Genomic DNA, 17,918 nt, shown 5'->3' on the forward strand with positions numbered 1-17,918 from the left:
AACACAAACAAAGATCTTAGTAAGATTTCATGAAATTCCGCGGAGGACGGCTCTGGTTGGTCGGTGTCTGTGCAACAGCTTGTGTCACTGCCGGCTTAAAACTGGCTGATGTCTACTTTGTACCACTTTGTATGAATGAGTATGAAATGCAGAAACCAAACTGCCTAGTTTGCATGACATCTATTCATAGGCGCCATTGTAGAACTCTCTACATCAGTCACATCTCTGCTGAAAGGTGAAGTCTTTGTCTTTCCTTCAGCCCACTTATTACCGTGCACTGTTGCCATGCTGTTTTTCAAAGTTAAGTGAATGTCTCCTCAGCACGTTTTTCCCACAAAACCTTTCAAAAGAGAAATGTGCGGCGGGTGTTTTCTCTCCTGACGAAACAATTCACTTGTTTTTAGAAAACCCTGTAGAATGGCCTCATTCAGGGGCCCCTGTGCCCTCACGTCTCATGATTGACAGCTGCCCTTGACTCCTCCATTGTATCTCACAGGAGGATCATGGATGTTGTGGTCTTGTGAGGGGTGAGGGCTGATGAAACTGCCAGAGACGTGGCAAGCTGGCAGCCTGTTCTCAGGGGATGGCAGCACTCTCACAGAAGGGTAATTACCCGAGCGTGGGGGAGATGGGCAAATGAATTGATTTCAGCACCTCTGAATTAAATATGGTCCACGGAACCTGAACAATCCACAGGCTGCTTCACAAACGAACCCAGAACCATTCACAGAGCCCACATTACAAATGTGAATACACATGCTGTTTCTATTTGTGAACTGTGTTGAATTGTAGAGGGGAGGTTTACGTATTTGTTTTCAGCACCACTGAATTAAACATGCTCCAAGGAATGGGAACAATCCTTAGGCCGCCCACGCCATGAAAACCCTCTGCCGTCCAGAGGGGATTTAATACGCACAGGATTTCCATGCATGTAATTTAACTGAAATTTGAAGATGATTCACAGATTGATCTCTGAACTGCTGAATTACACACGCTTCAAGGAATGGGGACAAACCAAAAGCTGCATCCTTCGAAACAAGATAAGATCCAGCACAATCCACTGCATACTTTCTCAAAAAAACATTATATATATTTCCAAATGCCAATTGTTATGCTGAGGTTTTTTTTAGAGACGACAGTGTCGTGAATTTCAATTTGGTCTATGTCTCTAAAGCTAATGTTTAAAATCCCCATCTGATTTGCAAGATTTAGAGCTGTGGACAAAAGGTCTGTCCTGTGCCTCCTGTCTGCCCCTTTAATCTTCTTTAGAGTTTCACTAGTGTTTTTTTAATCTGGACCTCTGGCTGGTTTCCCTCTCTGGCATGATCTTCATTGTTTTTTGCTGCATGGCAGAAGAAACCTTTGTAGATTTTAATTCTGTTTTTGGAAGCTGTCTCATATTTTTGGTTGTGTCTATCATTTGAGAAAATCATTACGTAGTTATCCTTGTCTGGAGTTCGTGTTGCTAACCTTGTAATTCATTCAGAATGAGAGCGCTAAAGCTGTGCAGCGAAGCAGGTTTTCTCTCTCTCCCTCTGTCAGTCGTGAGAGAAAGTGGCTCAGTGAGTGACAGGCTGAAAAGTGGAAGCAGAGCTGTGTATCGCAGACCTCGCTCATGCAGTTCAGACAAGTTGAGGTATTCTATATGCAGTGTGTGTGTCTTTGACTGGCACCACGCATGTCACAATGTGACCCCTCTCGTCAAGCTCTCTTTTGGGACTTGTCACAATCCACTTACCACTCCGACATGAATGGCTGAGCTCGTCCACTGATCTTATTTTTCCGCTTAAGGGATCCCTGCATGGAGTCCAAAGGAGGGCCATTATTATCCTGTGCTTTTGAAACAATTCATTTTATTCAAACATCCTGCAGTTGTGTGTCACCTTTTGTGTGTATGTAAACAAATTGCATTCATGTATCTGAAAGTGTGAATTTGTAAAACATTCTCTGCAATTTCATTTTTCTAGCCTAAGAAATATTTTGTCCATGTGGGGACATTTTTTGTGCACGGATATTAAGTAGAATTTGTTCTACAATGTGTCAACGTTTTTAAGGGGATCAAAACTAATTTTAAGATAAAAGATTAAAGTGACATAGTACATATAATATAATGCATTTGGTATGTCTATACAGTATTATGAATAATTAATCTGATCAAGCATTATATGTAAAATCAGTTCGGAGGGCAGAGCACATCAAGAGCGTGTGATTCCACTTCCTGTGATGCAGTTGAATGATTTCATGGCTCTACCTGCTTTGAGAAAACAACCTCCAGTCACACGTACAAAACATCATCAGAGAAACTGTAAAATACAAACTGTGACAGGTTTTCCCTTAGAATTTGGCTCAAACACAGAATATTAGATATTTTCTGATAGGCAAAGTACGTATTGTATCTCTTTTGAGCACTGCACGATCTCTGTGGGGCTCAAAACTCGGACAGGGATCTGGAGTGCTCCAGGTCAGCACAGGGAACCTGATGATGACGGTAAAGAAGCCTGGCTGACAGGAAGGAATGGCGTCCCATCTCCCCGCTACCCCTTGTGCTCTGAGGTGACGTGCAGACCACCGCTGTGTAGCCAGGCGGAAAGCTGCCCTTTGCGGCATGAGCTTCCTGGGCCCTTTGGCTCCGCGCAGAGAACGCACCCCAGCACCACCTCCGCCATCCATCTGCAGCTCAACATAATCTGCAGCCTCCTGCCGCAGATCTGACACTGGCATTGTTACTCCCTGCTGCTTCCGCTCGCTGCTCTGGTGTCACTGGTCAGTTGCTAAAGATGAAGATTAGAGGCGATTAGACAAAGATGCTGAGGGGTTATTTTTCCTCTCTTAATCTCACTAATACTACAAGCAAACCAGGTCACTACCCTTGATACTTGCTTGATGCCTCAAGGATGTATAAAGAGGCCTTTGTTGATGTGTAGAAACAATCCAGCAGTGAGCAGAAGAGGGAAGCCCTACTGGTGCTGCTTCTTCTGGTTCTGGCTCTCCTGGATTTTCTGTAACTTCTGCTGCTAAGCTCGATTGAAATGTAAAAGGATATCTGCCGTTACCTGGTTCACAGAGGTGTTCTTATCTTCCCTTCTTTTGCAGGTTGAAAATCAATATTTAGTTTCCACTTGAATGTCAATTTTCACTTTGCAACTCTCCATCACTCCCCATAGCAATCGATCATTGGCTCATCAGTAAGAAGATGATGAGCATTGATGTTGAGTTACTATTTGCTGCCACCTGCTGGTACTTAGACCTGTTGGGTTTATAAAGCCTCTGATTCATTGGACTTATCAATGTCTGTTCAACATTCAGACATTAATTAGTTGACATGTTGTTGTTCAGGTTTTAAGAGAATATTTTATTGTAGTATTATTTTTTATATATATTTAGGTGGTTGTTAAAGAGGGACAGGAGGGATGGGACTGAGTGAGCCACCAAAGACCTACCTCGTTGTCAATGGTTATATTCGGTTTGACCTACTTGGCTGTTTTGTTTGCCGAGGTTTATTTTTGTCTTATGATGTATACACTCTCCAGGCAAAAACCCAGAGAGAGATGTTTGCGAATAAATCAAAAAACGATTTCCACAAGCAGCAGCTAGACTGCAGAGAGAAGCAAAAAAACTGATCATATTACTCCCATTTGAAATGTTTTTACAGTGGCTACCTACAGAACAGTGTTAGATATATTTCTTCATTTCATAAGTAAAGTTGAAATGTTGCGTAAAGACTTAAAATATCAAGATTAAATTCAAACTTTTAAGAATATATCAAACTAATAATGTGTGCACATATCTGCCCCTTACAAAATGCAGTTTGATGATCAGTGGCGATGAAAATTGTCTGTTCACGAGAAACCACACAAACTTGAAAAGATGGAACAATGGCAGCTGACATCAGTCACTCCTCTAACTGGATTTAATGGACCCGAGGAGTTGACATTTTGACTTTTATTGTCCTCTGATAACCTCCATAAACCCATTAAATTGTGCTGCGGATCTGGATCAGGGGGCGGATCCAGGGATTTGTATTCCCTTAGTATAAATTTGCGAGATCAAGTTTTTTTTAATATTTTCACCATTTTCTCAGAGAATAATTCACGAATGTTGAATCTAACAAATCAAGCACATTTAAGGAACTTATATCTAAGAGTTTATGAAACGTGGAGCAGCTGGATGGAGTTAAAGGCGACTGTTGGGCCTTGGCGGAGGTATAAGCTCTATTGAGTGCATTCTAGTTTAGTTTGTTTTATTCTCAACAAACAAAAGGAAAACAATCGTTTTTTTTCTCATTCGTGACTTAAAGATGTCTTAGCTACGAGTACGATAAAGAGCAGATTTTTATGTTTGTATTGTTACCTTTAAAGAAACTCATGCCCTAGACTACATTGTTGAAATGACCCCACAACAACTTGAACACAGTCTGAGTTCCAGGGGTTGGAGCCTACTGACACTTCCCATAAATACACACATACGTGTATGTTCATTTCAGAAAAGGCTCAACTGAAAAGAAAGAAATCTCCGCATGGGTAGAGTGATGCATCATCGGTCAATATTTAACATGTCTTATAGAAACCATATTGGCCTGACACATCTCTTTAAGGCTCCTACAGACATAAACACTCAGGCACACTCTCACACAATAAGAGGTGGTGGTTTATTTGAACATGTGAGTCAGCCGGTCGCTGTGGACTGCAGCTGGAGAGGATAGAACAGCCCCACCCAGCAGCGTCATGTGTGGTTGCTACTCCCCCCCCAACCCCACAGCCTTCCCTCAACCAAACTCCCCCTGATTTGAGCGTGGTGAAAACCCCTCCCCTTCACTTCAGGATGTCCTCGTCCTCCTCTTGCTGAACTCAGATGAGTTTCAGAACTAAGCCCTTCACTTACTGCAGCGTGGAGGAGCCGAGGAGCAGCTAGTGCTGGGGGAGCTACTGTTGGCAGCCAGTTGCCGGTTTGTGGTGAGTGTATTTTTATTTTTGCACTGGAATGTGGTCCTCTGGTTGGAACCGGTCTTTTTCTGAAGATTCATTAAGGGGAAAATGTCAGCTTATTTAGACATGTTTGAGAGGACCACTTTGTGAGTTGATCTTAAGCTTTCCGTTTGAAAAACTTAACTTTAAAAACGATTGTTCTCATGGGATCTTTTGAAACATCATTCAGAAGTCTGTTTAAGAACTCTGGTCTTTTAAGTCAGTGATGTCTATGAAATGAGATATTCTACTCAAATAAAGTGACAGTTGATCTAAATCAGGTTTGCGGATTAATTTACATATGAATGACGAGGCTTTTTGAAGTACATGTGTTTTGATATGGTTTTCAACTTGGGATTCCTTTTTACCAAAATAAGGACGACAAATGGGATATAATCATATGTACTTTACAGTCTATTTGGTTTTTAATAAACCTGTTTGGCCAAAGTGTTCAGATCAGTCCAGATGTGGACTGCGGAAGAGAGTTTCTGACAAACTGAATTCATGTTTATTCTGTCTGAATGTTTAGTATCAGAGCAGTTGTCAAGCAAGGAAAATGTTGCTCTATAAAGCTTCAGATAATCTTGGTCTTGATGTCTGAGCCCAGTGTTGCTTTCGACTGCTCTGTTTCAAAGCAGCATAAATCCAAAGGAATTAGTTGCTGATACTTTGTGACCCAGTTCTTGTCGCCTTCAAGGTAAAAACACTCATTAGCCCCTTTGAGCCCTGGGGGCATGTGGATCTTTTGTCTGCCTACGAGATGCTCAGCGCCTAGAGAAATGTGACACTGCACTCTCCTCTTCTAGCCTCTGTGGTTTATGTCCCATGCTGAAGTTTTGGCTTACAGACCATTAATTTGGAGACAAGCACGCTGGAATATTTCCCCCCAGAAACAACCGTTCTGCAAGATGTCCTGGCACGAGAACGGAACATGTGTTGTTTATTTGATACAACAATCGGGGGCATTTTGTTGCTCGCATGCATAAGCTGTGTTTACATTCATCTGTAAAGGAGGACACATGCAGGAGCCATGTCTTATAGGCGCTCGATATCATGTGGCCGTGTCACAATAGGCTGTTTATGTGGATCAGCGGCCGTCTGAGGCAGAGGAGCTGCAGCAGCCAGGCACAGCGCAGAGTGTCTCGGTCAGCCTCAGCCTCTTTTCTTGACTGTATGAAAAGCAGCCAGATTTCAAGGCCTCTTTCGACCCCGGGGCACGTCATTTACCAAATGAATGGCTCTCTTTACTGGACTGTTGAGCCTGTCACAGTCTATCATGCCACGAGACAAGTGAGCCCCACAGTATTACTTTTCACTGCAGAGGCTAATTTGCATACCTTCAGGCTGTGGCATGACCTAAACATAATAATAGCAGTTATAATGATGCATTAAACAGTTTGCTGGGTAGTTGTTACTGAGGGTCTGACACAACTTGTTTTTGTTCTTCCAGTGTTTAAGAATTATGTGTAAGAGACTTCCCTCATGTTGCATAACCACGGTCAAATCTCTTTATTTTGTTTGTTATATTGTCTTTAATTTGTTGCGTATGTCATGATTCACTTATTCTCGCAGCTCCTGCTTACACAGCAGCAGAACATAATACTCAAATTGGACACTTGATTCAATTAGGTTCAGTTCAATTCAACTTCATTCATCACATTTTTCTCTGTAAGAGCAATTTTATGCAGCAGCTTGTTACGCAAATCAAAATGTCCACCCAGACACAAAGCAGAAGAGTAAGAAAGACAGACAGAAAGAAGGAAAGCAACTAAACTGTAAAGATGTAATATCTCAGCTGGTGAGAAAGCTCATAGGTTTGAAAAAAAAAGCTTGTGTATAGCCTGTAAACATCCTGACACATTTGGAAATACACGTGTTTACATCCACTGTCACTGAAACTTTATTGGGAGGTTTCATCCTTCTACTATCTATATATCGCCTGGGGGAGCTGAATCCAATCCAAGCTGACATTGGGCGAGAGGTGGGGTACACCCTGGACAGGTCGCCAGTTTATCTCAGGGCATACGTAAACACATAAGAGTTTCCAATTAACCTATAACCCCAGTCTGAATGTCTTTGGACTGTGGGAGGAAGCCGGAGGACCTGGACAATACCCACTCAGATACGAGGGGAACAAGCAAACTCCACACAGAAAGACCCCAAACAAACTGTGAGGCAACATTGCTAAGTGCTGCACCACCAAGAGAGTTAAAATGTGACTTTCTGCTCTTGGTGACTTCTTTAGTGTGGTTTTCTGGCCCATATCTTTACTGTTATGGTTAATTTTCAAACATCTCCTCTCCAGACACAGCAGGCATGTGCCTTCAGGACAAAGCTCTGAGCGCTCCCGGCCCGGCAGCACGTAAAGATGGACAAAGTAATCTGGTTTAAAATGCTTCTTCGGGGTCATTCTCCTGATAAGGAAACAAACCACCAGCTCATTGAGTTGATTCTGGTCTCAAATGTCACTAGGTCATAAAATTCAGCACATTTTTTCTGAAAGGATTAATGTCGTCTGTCGTCTTCTCACATGGCGAAAGGCACGTACCTTCAGCTCACACAATGGTAGGAAACTTATCCAGGAGTTTTTGCTCGGTGTCAAGACACAGACTCATCCGACTGAGTGACTCCGCTCCTTGTGATTTACGGTAGACTGAGCCGCGGCCTCCTGAGCCGACTCCTGGTCACTGCAGGAGAGCTGAGTGAGAGCTGCAGCTGCATCACATGGTGCTTCCTCTGGCCAGGGGGTCAGGTCTGAGTGGGGCTGAGGAGGTGGAACGGGTCAGTGAGCAGGAGGACAACAACCCCGCGATGTAAGAGGCAATATCACAGCAGGATGTCTCTGATGCTTTTACTCTCCTGGTGCCTTATCCTTGGTTCCCTGTCTGTTAGTGTTAGTGCTGGCCATACTAAAGCTTGAAACAATGGCTTATCATGACAGTGGTCAGTATTTACAGCGCTGGTACGCTATATGGCATCTCGCTCAACCTCTGTAGGATGTCGTTTTCCTCTTCTCGTCTGTGCTTATATATTTATGTTTGTCTGACTGCTTCTTATCTTTTGCAGGATGGCTCAGTGGGGAACTTTGATGACCTGGCGCACGAGTACTCTCAGTATTACGGCACCTCCCTGAGCGACGTCTGTGAAAGAATGGAGGAGCTCCGCAAACGCAAAGTGGTGACCGATACAGAGATGGTAAACTTCATGTCATCACTTAATGACTTTAGTACTTTCTGCATTCATCTTGCTGTTTTGCCATAATTTCTGTTGAAGTAATAGTTTGACATATTTTGGAAAAAGGCTTGAATACGAATGTCAGGAGATTCTCCGGAGTTTGGTTCACGTCTGGAAGCAGTTTAAAAAACGACTACCCTGTCTCCATCAGAAAGTGACACAATTCTCCTACTGGCACCTATAAAACTCACTAATTAACACATTCTTGTGTGTTTATAAAGTCTAGCTGTTTCCCCCTTTTTCCAGACTTTATACTCACTGTAGACAGCCAGCTGTTGGCTGTAACCACATACAGAAAGTAAAGTACTTTTAACTCTTGGCAACAAACTACTTCCTGAAATGTTTAACTCTTTCTTTGTCTTATAACTGCGACATATAACTACCAAATGAAGAAAACATCCCTCAGGTTTAGACACCTGTTCATCTTTCAACAGAGACCATAGCTGTGTACACCACTGTTATTCCATTGTGTGGGCTGTCTGGTTCAGCGAGACGATTATTATTTCTATTTCTGTGTTATGATGACACCATAATTTACTCCTCGACTTCCCCTGCCTGTGTTTTTCAGGGAAAGTTTGACTCAGCGGCCACATCAGTGCAGCTCCGCTCTCAGATTCAGGTGAGTGTCCAGCTCCTCTGTGTGTCAGACCTCAGGAGAAAAGCGACTTCCCGTGTGCGTCAGCAGACAGGCTGATAAGAGCCCGAGGAATTGCTTTGTCATGACTGTACTGAGCCAAACCAATCGTAACAAAAAGTAACATCTGACTGACTATGATGCAGAGAACTGACCTTGAGACTGTTCCCGCATGTTACGGAACAGATGTTAAAATGTGGTCAAATGTGACCAGTGGAGTTTCTGGTTTTTCTTGCCACCGAGATTTATATTTTTAAAATGCAACGACGTACAAACAAGAGGGTTCATAACAAGTTTTGTTACCTCCTAAATGATTCAGTCTGTATACTTTTTCTGATAAAAAGATTCTTTCTTGGAAAGGTCTTAATTTACCATTTCTTCTGTATTTATTTATATTCACACTTTTTTCATCTCTTGAAGGAATCCCTTGGACTCAGCAGCACCACGTCCACTCCGGAGACAGAAAGAAGGTAACAAATTATTATTTTTGGAGATGTTGGAGATCCACAACATCATAGTAATACATATTTTCACACAAAATAGATTGAAGCATCTGAAACACACACTTGAGACTATTTTAGGTATTGGTAAATACTATAATTGTTTATAATAAACATATCATTTGTCCGGATAATGTGCAGTGTTGTGGGACAGACTAAATACTTCTTATTTAAGTCATATCAGTTATAGAAGCAGAGATATCGTGTTTCCTCCTGTATAACCTCTGTCGTGCTGTGGACATGTGCGTTTCCTTCTGGAGTCCAGTCACATTTATGAAGCATCTCTGTGTCACCACCTCTGAACTTCCTTCCTTCCCTCCATTGTCTGTATTGAAGGATTTTGAGGATTAGTCATATTTTTTGTCACAGGAAAACTGAATACGATGAAAGAAACGTACTGATTTGATTAAGTATTAAAAACAGAACATTGGAAATTGTGCAATAGAACGTTGTTATTGTGAAATCAGCTGGTCATCAGAACCTGAACAAGAACACAAGAAGGAAATCTTAAAATCTCACTTGCCTGCCCTCTAGTGGGGCCAACACATACTGCTGGAGAAAGCTGATGCCCTAAGAAACAATATATTTTTTAAAGTAAAAATATTTAAAGGAATAATTATTACATTAATAAATGATAAGTTTATATGATGTCTTTTCTTCCTATTCTTCCTAATTTCCCTTTTTTCAAGCCTCTGCTTTGATCAAGGTTTATATTCCCTTATTCAAATATTGCACAACTTACATTTTGTTTAATGTTATCTGGTTCTAGTCCTAGTATGTGCGATGTCTTTAACATCATCATTAGCTGCAGGAAAATGGTAGCATGTGAAACCTTTTGAGAATGTTACTGTGATAAAGAGCCACACAAGCCAATTAGATTTTCATACAAATATTCACTGTCTCCCACAGAATATTTTTCTTTGTGGAATCTAGTGGAGGAAAGACTCTCACTCAACAATCCTTAAAATTATCCACTGTTTGATTATAACAGTGTTTTGATGGATTTGTTATATATGTGTCTTTCACCTGCTGGTCTTTTGAAGAAAATCTAAAAAAAATTGTGTTTGATAGACAAAACTGATATTTTTAAACGAACAAAAAAGCATCTAGTTCAGTGAAACCAGAGTAATAAATCGTTTTGGTTCCGTATGACAAGACGGCAAATTTAGATCTGTGCAGGTTCAGGAAATAAATGACTACGCCATAAAAGAATAATTAATTTAGAAAACACGCACAGAAAATTATATTTTAACAGATCTGTGGTCGGGGGGACAACACAACTTGCACCGGACAAAACAACTGTGAGAGACAGTCATCCACAACAAACAGCCCAGAGAGATGAAGACAGATAGACAGACAGACAGACAGACAGACAGACAAAGAGAAAGAAAGAAAGAGGGAGGGAGGGAGGGGGAAAGTGTGCAGGGAATGCAGAGGCCACGTTAGCGCTGCTGTTGCTGCAAAACCTCAACTGCACATGAAAAGGCTCTATTGTTCCTGCGATGGCCGTAGAGCACTGACCTCTGTTCATCAGCCAGGAGCAGCCAGTCTTTTTCATCTGTTTTGACTACTTTGATTTGCCTCCACTATGGTGCCACTGTCGTGAGGGACAGTGCGCTTTTTGTGATTTCTATTTAGTTCAGTTTTTTTCCCTTTTTAAACTGATGCAAGTTTGGAGGATAGAGAGACATGTTGAGGGAGATGGTGAGATAACGAGGAAGATGAAGAAAATAACTTTGGAAAACAGGTACTGGTCTGTTCAGGGAGTAGATTCACGATTTGAACTCGTCAGTTGAATTAAGTATTTTGTGTCTTTGTAGGTTTCCTGTGCACAAATCCAGCTCTGATGATGGATCATCTGGAGGTAAGAGGTTTTTTCTTGTGATCTTAATTTCATAAGTGCTTCATTGTAAGTAACAATTTGATGTAACTTGTCATATTCTTTCATGCAATATTAAAACCTAAGAATATTGTGGTTTTTGTTTTGTTCAGTGCTCCAGTATGTGCTTGCAAGGATTATTAAATTGCGCATATGTTTTTCTTTGATAATAGCAACAATGTGAACTGAATCTTTGAACATTACTTAACTTCTTGCTTTTTACACTTTAAAGAGCAGTGTACAGAAGAATATATCATCATCATTTTTATTGTTTACCTCCTACATACCCTGGTTACCCGCTTTGTTATTCTGCTGTTTTATATTTTGTATTTTTTGCCTTGAAATAAAACTGAATATTTGTTTAATGTCTAGGAAAATTGGATGGAAAGAGAAAGGGCAAGTCTATTTGGCAAAGTTTCCGCAAGTCACAGAAAGGGGTGACGCGTCAGATTTCAAAAGGTATGTTGAGTTAAATACACAAGAACCTGCTCTACATGTTGACACACTTTACCCAATTTTGTTCATGTGACATTTTTGATCTTTTGCCTCAGGCTCAGGTGACGTCGTTGGTTTTGTGGCCAGTGAAATTACCATGAGTGACGAAGAGCGCATCCAGCTGATGATGATGGTGAAGGAAAACATGATCTCTATAGAGGAAGCCCTGGCACGGGTATGGAGTCATGCATCCTGAATTATTACAGCTTCATAACCTTAAGAGTTTACTGTGAAAGGAGGATGATGTCATTGAAGAAATGGCTGAAAGACCAGATCTATAAAGTTTAAAAAACATTACTCGTATAGCTGCTGATGGATAAACAACAGACCTAAACAGGTGGCAGGTTTCACAATCATGTTTACAGTCATCTTTTTTTTTTTGCAGCTGAAGGAGTTTGAGAATCAGAACAGACAGACGTGCAGGTCTGATCCCACAGAATGGACCGATCCCTCCAGTCCCATCACAAATGAATCACTAGTCTACAGCGTAAGTCTCTAAGCTCCCAGTTTAAGAGCACTTCAGGCAGCGCGTCGGGCCTGAGAGACTCTGACCTACCGGTGCCAAGGCTGCCGGGCTGTTGACAGCATCTCTCTCTCTCTCCCTCTGCCCCTGTCCCGGCAATGAACCAGGGCCCCTCTAAAGCCCTGCAGCTCAGGGCACTCTCCCAACTGCAGGCCACTGGGCGGACTTCTATTCATCGCTGTCAAAGCGCTAACCCCCTATTGTGCTGTAGTGTGCGGGTGGATTCAGCACAGGGCCCTGTTATGCAGGTCGCAGCTCTTTTATGCACGGGTGGGGTGATTAAGGGGGCTCAGGTTCAGGGCACATTTTTCGGATTCATCTGGATGGCCCAACTATTTCTCTCTGCTCTGTGTGTGTCTGTGTTTGTGTGTGTGCGTGTGTGTGCGTGTGTGTGACGTGTGTGTTCCCCTATCACTTTCTCATTCTGTGTGATGTGTGTCACCCCCTCCCCTGTTTTTTCGGCTCTTTGAATACCATCTTTTGTTGCCATTAGTTTGTTTTTATATCATTTTATTTTATTTGCTGGGGAAAACTGTCCTCATTACCACTTTATTTTCTCACTTAAAAGTAAGACTCAAATGTGTTCACTGGTATTTCTTACCGACCATCATTTCTAATTATGGTTAAGGTGATTTCCGAGCAGCTCACATTTTATTTCCCACGTACAGAAAGCCATCTCTGCTGTGTTGTGATGCAGAGCATGTGAGACAGCTGTTTGCATTGCCTTCCCCGTCAGCACTGTGGTTTCCTACCACAGTTTTATATTAGGCTGCAAGTACTTTCCACTGCTGGTTCTTAAAACTGCATCTGTAGCATGCACAGAGCTGAGATACTTTTTATTGTCATACGAGATACTAGAAATAGAACAATTACTGAAAGATACCTTCAAATGTGTAGCTTATGAACTGCACCGGATTATACAGAGCAACACTTTTAATAAAGCGTATTAACCTTTTATATCCAAAATATTCAGCCTTACAACTGTGAGTAAAGAATAACCCCCCAGTGTTTCTTAACTACAAAGCTCTGTAGTAAGGATGAAAATGTTTTATAAAATAAAAGTCCTAATTTTTTCTTTCTTCCTTTTTTCTTGGTCAGCCTTGCGACCTGTCAGACAACGATCAAGAAGAATCCGTTACGTTCAGGAGGCTCCATAAACTGGTCAACTCCACCCGGAAGGTGAAGAAGAAGCTGATCAGAATCGACGAGTCTAAGAGGCCTGGAGCAGAGGGTACAGACAAACACCCCCGTCACCACTGACTTGATCTCATGAAGCACAAGTGGATGTCCCAGCCATCTTAGTTTTTTAGGTCTTAGCAGAAAGGCAACAATGTTTTCACTCTCATTTTATGTGATTCTGGTCTCTGAGTGCTGCAGATTCAGTCTGCGGATATTTTGCTGTGCATATGGAAAAGATTAAAAGCAAGCAGGTGTTCAGAGCAGGAACACACTGTGTAGTAAAAGTTAATTGTGTACTCGTGCCACCATAAGGCTGATTGTGATGGAGAGTCTGGAGAAAATATCAGTAATTGTCCTCAATCTAATTACAGCTTGACCAAACATATGCTCTGTAATAACAGTGTTTAGCATTTCTTTTCACTTGCTGTTGCGTCTGTGTCTGTATAATTTTCTCAGATGCTTTTCTGCATAACTATGGTAATTTTCCAAAATAGTTTGATGTGCTCAGAAAGTTAACATCCCATAGAACTGGCCTTGGCTGACATGACTACTGTAGATACATCAGATATTTACCAAGAGTGTAACTGTATTTGTTTGCATGAGATGAATCTGCTACATCACATAATTAATTCCCATGCACTCTTTTCTTTCTACCTACACAGAGGGCCTGAACACAGACGGTCTTCCCTGTGAAGATGCCGCCGCCTCCCTGTACTCGGGTGTGCTGAAGAAGCCTGTAGTTTGCCCCATGGACCTGCTGGCTTCGGCTCTGCAGGAGCAGCTCATATACGACCGGGACTCTGACAGCCTGACCACCTCCCCCTCCTCCAGCAGTCTGGACACATGCAGCAGCCAGAAAATCTTCCAGGCCTTCAGCAAGTCCAGCGAGAGCCCAGTTCATCAAGAGGCGAGTGGAAGGGGGGAGGCGAGGGAGGCAGGCGAGGGCAGTGCCTCTTCGTATTCTGAAACGGAGGGCTGTAATGAGGAGGAGCTCCAAATCGCTCGCTCGGTGACCGATGGAGAGCTCCGTCACCGTATCCTCAACCCACTCAACCACCACGGGGTGAGTAGCTGAGCCCCTACTTCCAAACAGAGTCTAGCCCTAGTTTTAAGTTACTACACTCCACCTAGAAAGACCCAATTCACCCACATGGGAAAGTCTATGCCTCAGTCATCACCGAAAATCCAGCTGCTCTCAGACACACAGTGATCATACATATTAAATCCTCTCCAATCCGTTTTTCTAAATCCTGCAGTAATCACATCAATGCCCAACAAAACTGGAACGAGACAGTGTTCTCTGAACCAATCCCCTCTGAGTACACTGCTCCGCCACCTGCACCGAAATGAAGGGCCAACCCAATATGAGATAGAGTTCAGACATAGTTCAATTCATTACTCTGATGTCTTGACCATCCTGCACGGATATTCCCATGCATATTTATGCTCTAGCATTGTCTGGTATTCAGTTCATGGTCATATCATTTTAACATGTAAGTAAATAGTTCAAAGAAATCAGGAATACCTCATGTGGACCTGTGGTCACCTGAGCTGCTGCAGGACCAATGGGTCAGATACCCACTACAAACTGGGGGGTCATGGAGAGACAGAACCAGCAGCTGCTTCACCTGACAAACATTTGCTGCTTTTCATTGTCAAATGTGACACTCATTTCTTGTAATTTGTTTTTTTTTATTATTGGTTGGACAACATTGTTGTTTTAATTGAGGTCTGACTTGTGACTCAATTTGGATCAGAGCATGGATGTCTTGGGACTGAATGTTTATTGGCTCGTTGACACTTTGGGCTTAGGAAGATTCTAATCCTCTTTTTTCACAGTTTACAATTAATCTAGAATCGAATAATTGTCACCTGAAGCCTTATTTTATATAATTCAAAGATGTTGTTTTGCAGATGGGGTCCCAGTAACACTTAGATGTAGTCCGTACAGACGACCCCACCCATAGCTACATCACTGAATGAGGTTTCCCTTGTTTTCACAGAGAGCCTGTAGCTTTGGAGGATTTGACCTGACCAACCGCTCGGTGCTCACAGTCATGCCCGGCAGTGACAACACCGTACGTTACTCTCATTCCTCCTGCATTTCCATCGACTGAATCAAGATGAATGTGTTTGTTTATCTACTGCTTCTTTGTATGTAATTCAGAACAAACATGGAGACGGTGGAGTGAGAGACTCAGTAAAGTCTCCACCAACATCGCGTATTTCTCTGGGCAAGAAGGTCAAATCTGTGAGGGAAACGATGAGAAAACACATATCCAAGAGATACCACAGTTCTCTGTCTGAACAGGTGAGACCAATCCCGATCTTACATTAAAACACTGTGGTTCTGCCACAATATTTTGAAGGTAATAAGTAATTATTTTGTTGTTGTTGTCTTCTCTGTATTTAAGTCGAGTCCAGATCGCATATCCAGCTGCCCTCACTCACCTCAGATAGACTCGACCTCTTTGGAAAAACCCAAACTGAAACCAGGAGGGTCTGTAGAGAGTCTGAGGAGCTCCCTCAGCGGGCAAAGTTCAATGAGTAAGTCAGTGTATTTACTGTGTGTGTTTGTGTGTGTAGTGGGCAGACCTTGGTGTACTAATTCAACACAAATCATTTCCCAGTGTTAGTTTTAACTCGGCCCTGCCTCACCAGACGTCTGGTGTTTATCAGACAAATGTTTTAACGGACGATAAATCCCCTCTTGGAACGTCCAAACCTTTTTTTTGTAAAACAGCTGTCACCTCTCAAAATATTCTCAAGTACTAGCAGAGCCGTGTGGTTTTGTGCAGGTGGTCAGACGGTGGGCACCACTGACTCCTCCAACAGCAACAGAGAGAGTGTGAAGTCAGAGGACGGGGAGGAGGACGAGCTGCCGTACCGCGGCCCCTTCTGTGGACGAGCCCTGGTTCATACTGACTTCACCCCCAGTCCCTACGACACAGACTCTCTCAAACTGAAGGTGCGACCACTAACAAAATCCCCAGTTATGAGCTGATGTCTTCTAAATAAACCCACACCTCACTCGTGGTTTTCCTTTCAGTGTGGCGACGTCATTGACATCATCAGTAAGCCGCCGATGGGCACGTGGATGGGGATGCTCAACGGCAAAGTCGGCACCTTCAAGTTCATTTACGTGGATGTGCTGAACGAGGAGGAGGCGAAGCCCAAAAAGACGCGCAGGAGGAGGCGGGCCCGGCAACCCAAACCCACCTCTGTGGAGGAGCTGCTCGATCGCATCAACCTCAAAGTAATCAAATCCTCTCTCAAGACAATACAAAGAAATGAAACAACTGTACACATATAAAGCTTCAACCTGGAGGCAGTGAGCTTATCTAAGCATGAAGACTAGAAACAGTGCAAAGTAGCTGTGTCACAAGGTTGAGGAATATATGGATAAACATGTTCATGAGCTTTATATGTGTTTAAATGTGGATTTATTTTTCCTACTTGTAAAAATAGGCTCAATTCTTCTCATGTTAGTTAAGCTAGAAGTGTCTGCTAGCTCAATTTTCATTTCCTCATCTAACTTGGCAAGAAAGTGGACACATGCATTTCTCTAAAACTTTAAAGAAGTACTCCTTAAGTAAAGATTCAACAACATTCATCTTTTCAATTAACTATAAATTTGAATGATGACTTTCTAACAACGTGTGTATTGATCTGTTTGTGTCTCTTCCTTCCACAGGAGCATCTCCCCACCTTCCTGTTTAACGGCTACGAGGATCTGGACACTTTCAAGCTGCTGGAGGAGGAAGATCTGGATGAGCTGAACATTCGAGATCCCCAGCACAGAGCAGTGCTTCTCACCGCTGTGGAGCTGCTGCAGGAGTATGATGGTGAGTCAGGTGACCAGCACCATGAGACGCACTCCGAGGCACTCCATCTTATTTAGTCATATTTACTAACCCTAACCCGTTTAATTATAATACTGATAGCTTTTATTTCCAGTCCGTACACACATGTTCTGAGGGCTCTTTTTGAGATCATAAGATGTGACCATCTGCCCCCTGCTGGTGGTGTTGTGCCTTGCAGGTAGCAGTGACCCCGAGCGGGGCAGTCAGTCCGGAGGCTCGCAGGAGAAGCTGCTCTTGGACAGGCGCGGCCTCCTGGGAGATTCCCCGCGAGACTCGGGCTGCTACGAGAGCAACGAGAACCTGGAGAATGGTAATGACAGTCTAAGTCGTCTGTGAACACTCTCCTCCTCCTCCTCCTCCTCCGCCTCCTCCTCCTCTGCCTCATCCTTCACTAGAAAGACTCGCACGGTGATCAGTCCTTCTCGACGCTCGAGCATTCCAAGTCACCAACTTCAGTTTTCACGCTCCTCTGGAAAAGACTCTGCTGTCGTCACATTTGCTTCTGGCAGTCTCTCTCTCTCTCTCTCTCTCTCTCTCTCTCTCTCTTTCTCTCCCAAGCATCTTCGTCATGGAGTCATTCTCTCTTCAGTTTCTGCATCATCGAGTCAAACTGTTGTTTTTTTGTCTGTTCAGTGCTTTTGAGAACT

At 42.8% G+C, this 17,918-nt stretch overlaps 1 protein-coding gene across 1 annotated transcript in view; it reads left to right on the forward strand.

Moving 5' to 3' along the window:
- The window catches only part of LOC133962306 (SAM and SH3 domain-containing protein 1-like), a 47,883-nt gene that overhangs the window by 27,435 nt on the left and 2,530 nt on the right, over window positions 1-17,918 (forward strand). Inside the window, exons 3-18 of the mRNA XM_062397853.1 lie at window positions 8,031-8,159; window positions 8,767-8,817; window positions 9,253-9,302; window positions 11,153-11,196; window positions 11,584-11,670; window positions 11,763-11,881; window positions 12,092-12,193; window positions 13,328-13,460; window positions 14,071-14,471; window positions 15,412-15,486; window positions 15,576-15,719; window positions 15,823-15,955; window positions 16,207-16,376; window positions 16,458-16,664; window positions 17,103-17,253; window positions 17,450-17,581. Of these exons, the coding sequence (XP_062253837.1) occupies window positions 8,031-8,159; window positions 8,767-8,817; window positions 9,253-9,302; window positions 11,153-11,196; window positions 11,584-11,670; window positions 11,763-11,881; window positions 12,092-12,193; window positions 13,328-13,460; window positions 14,071-14,471; window positions 15,412-15,486; window positions 15,576-15,719; window positions 15,823-15,955; window positions 16,207-16,376; window positions 16,458-16,664; window positions 17,103-17,253; window positions 17,450-17,581 (2,128 nt within the window). The remainder of the gene's footprint in view (window positions 1-8,030; window positions 8,160-8,766; window positions 8,818-9,252; window positions 9,303-11,152; window positions 11,197-11,583; window positions 11,671-11,762; window positions 11,882-12,091; window positions 12,194-13,327; window positions 13,461-14,070; window positions 14,472-15,411; window positions 15,487-15,575; window positions 15,720-15,822; window positions 15,956-16,206; window positions 16,377-16,457; window positions 16,665-17,102; window positions 17,254-17,449; window positions 17,582-17,918) is intronic.

This window comes from Platichthys flesus, chromosome 10 (genome assembly GCF_949316205.1).
Source record: "Platichthys flesus chromosome 10, fPlaFle2.1, whole genome shotgun sequence".
Classification (NCBI taxonomy): domain Eukaryota; kingdom Metazoa; phylum Chordata; class Actinopteri; order Pleuronectiformes; family Pleuronectidae; genus Platichthys; species Platichthys flesus.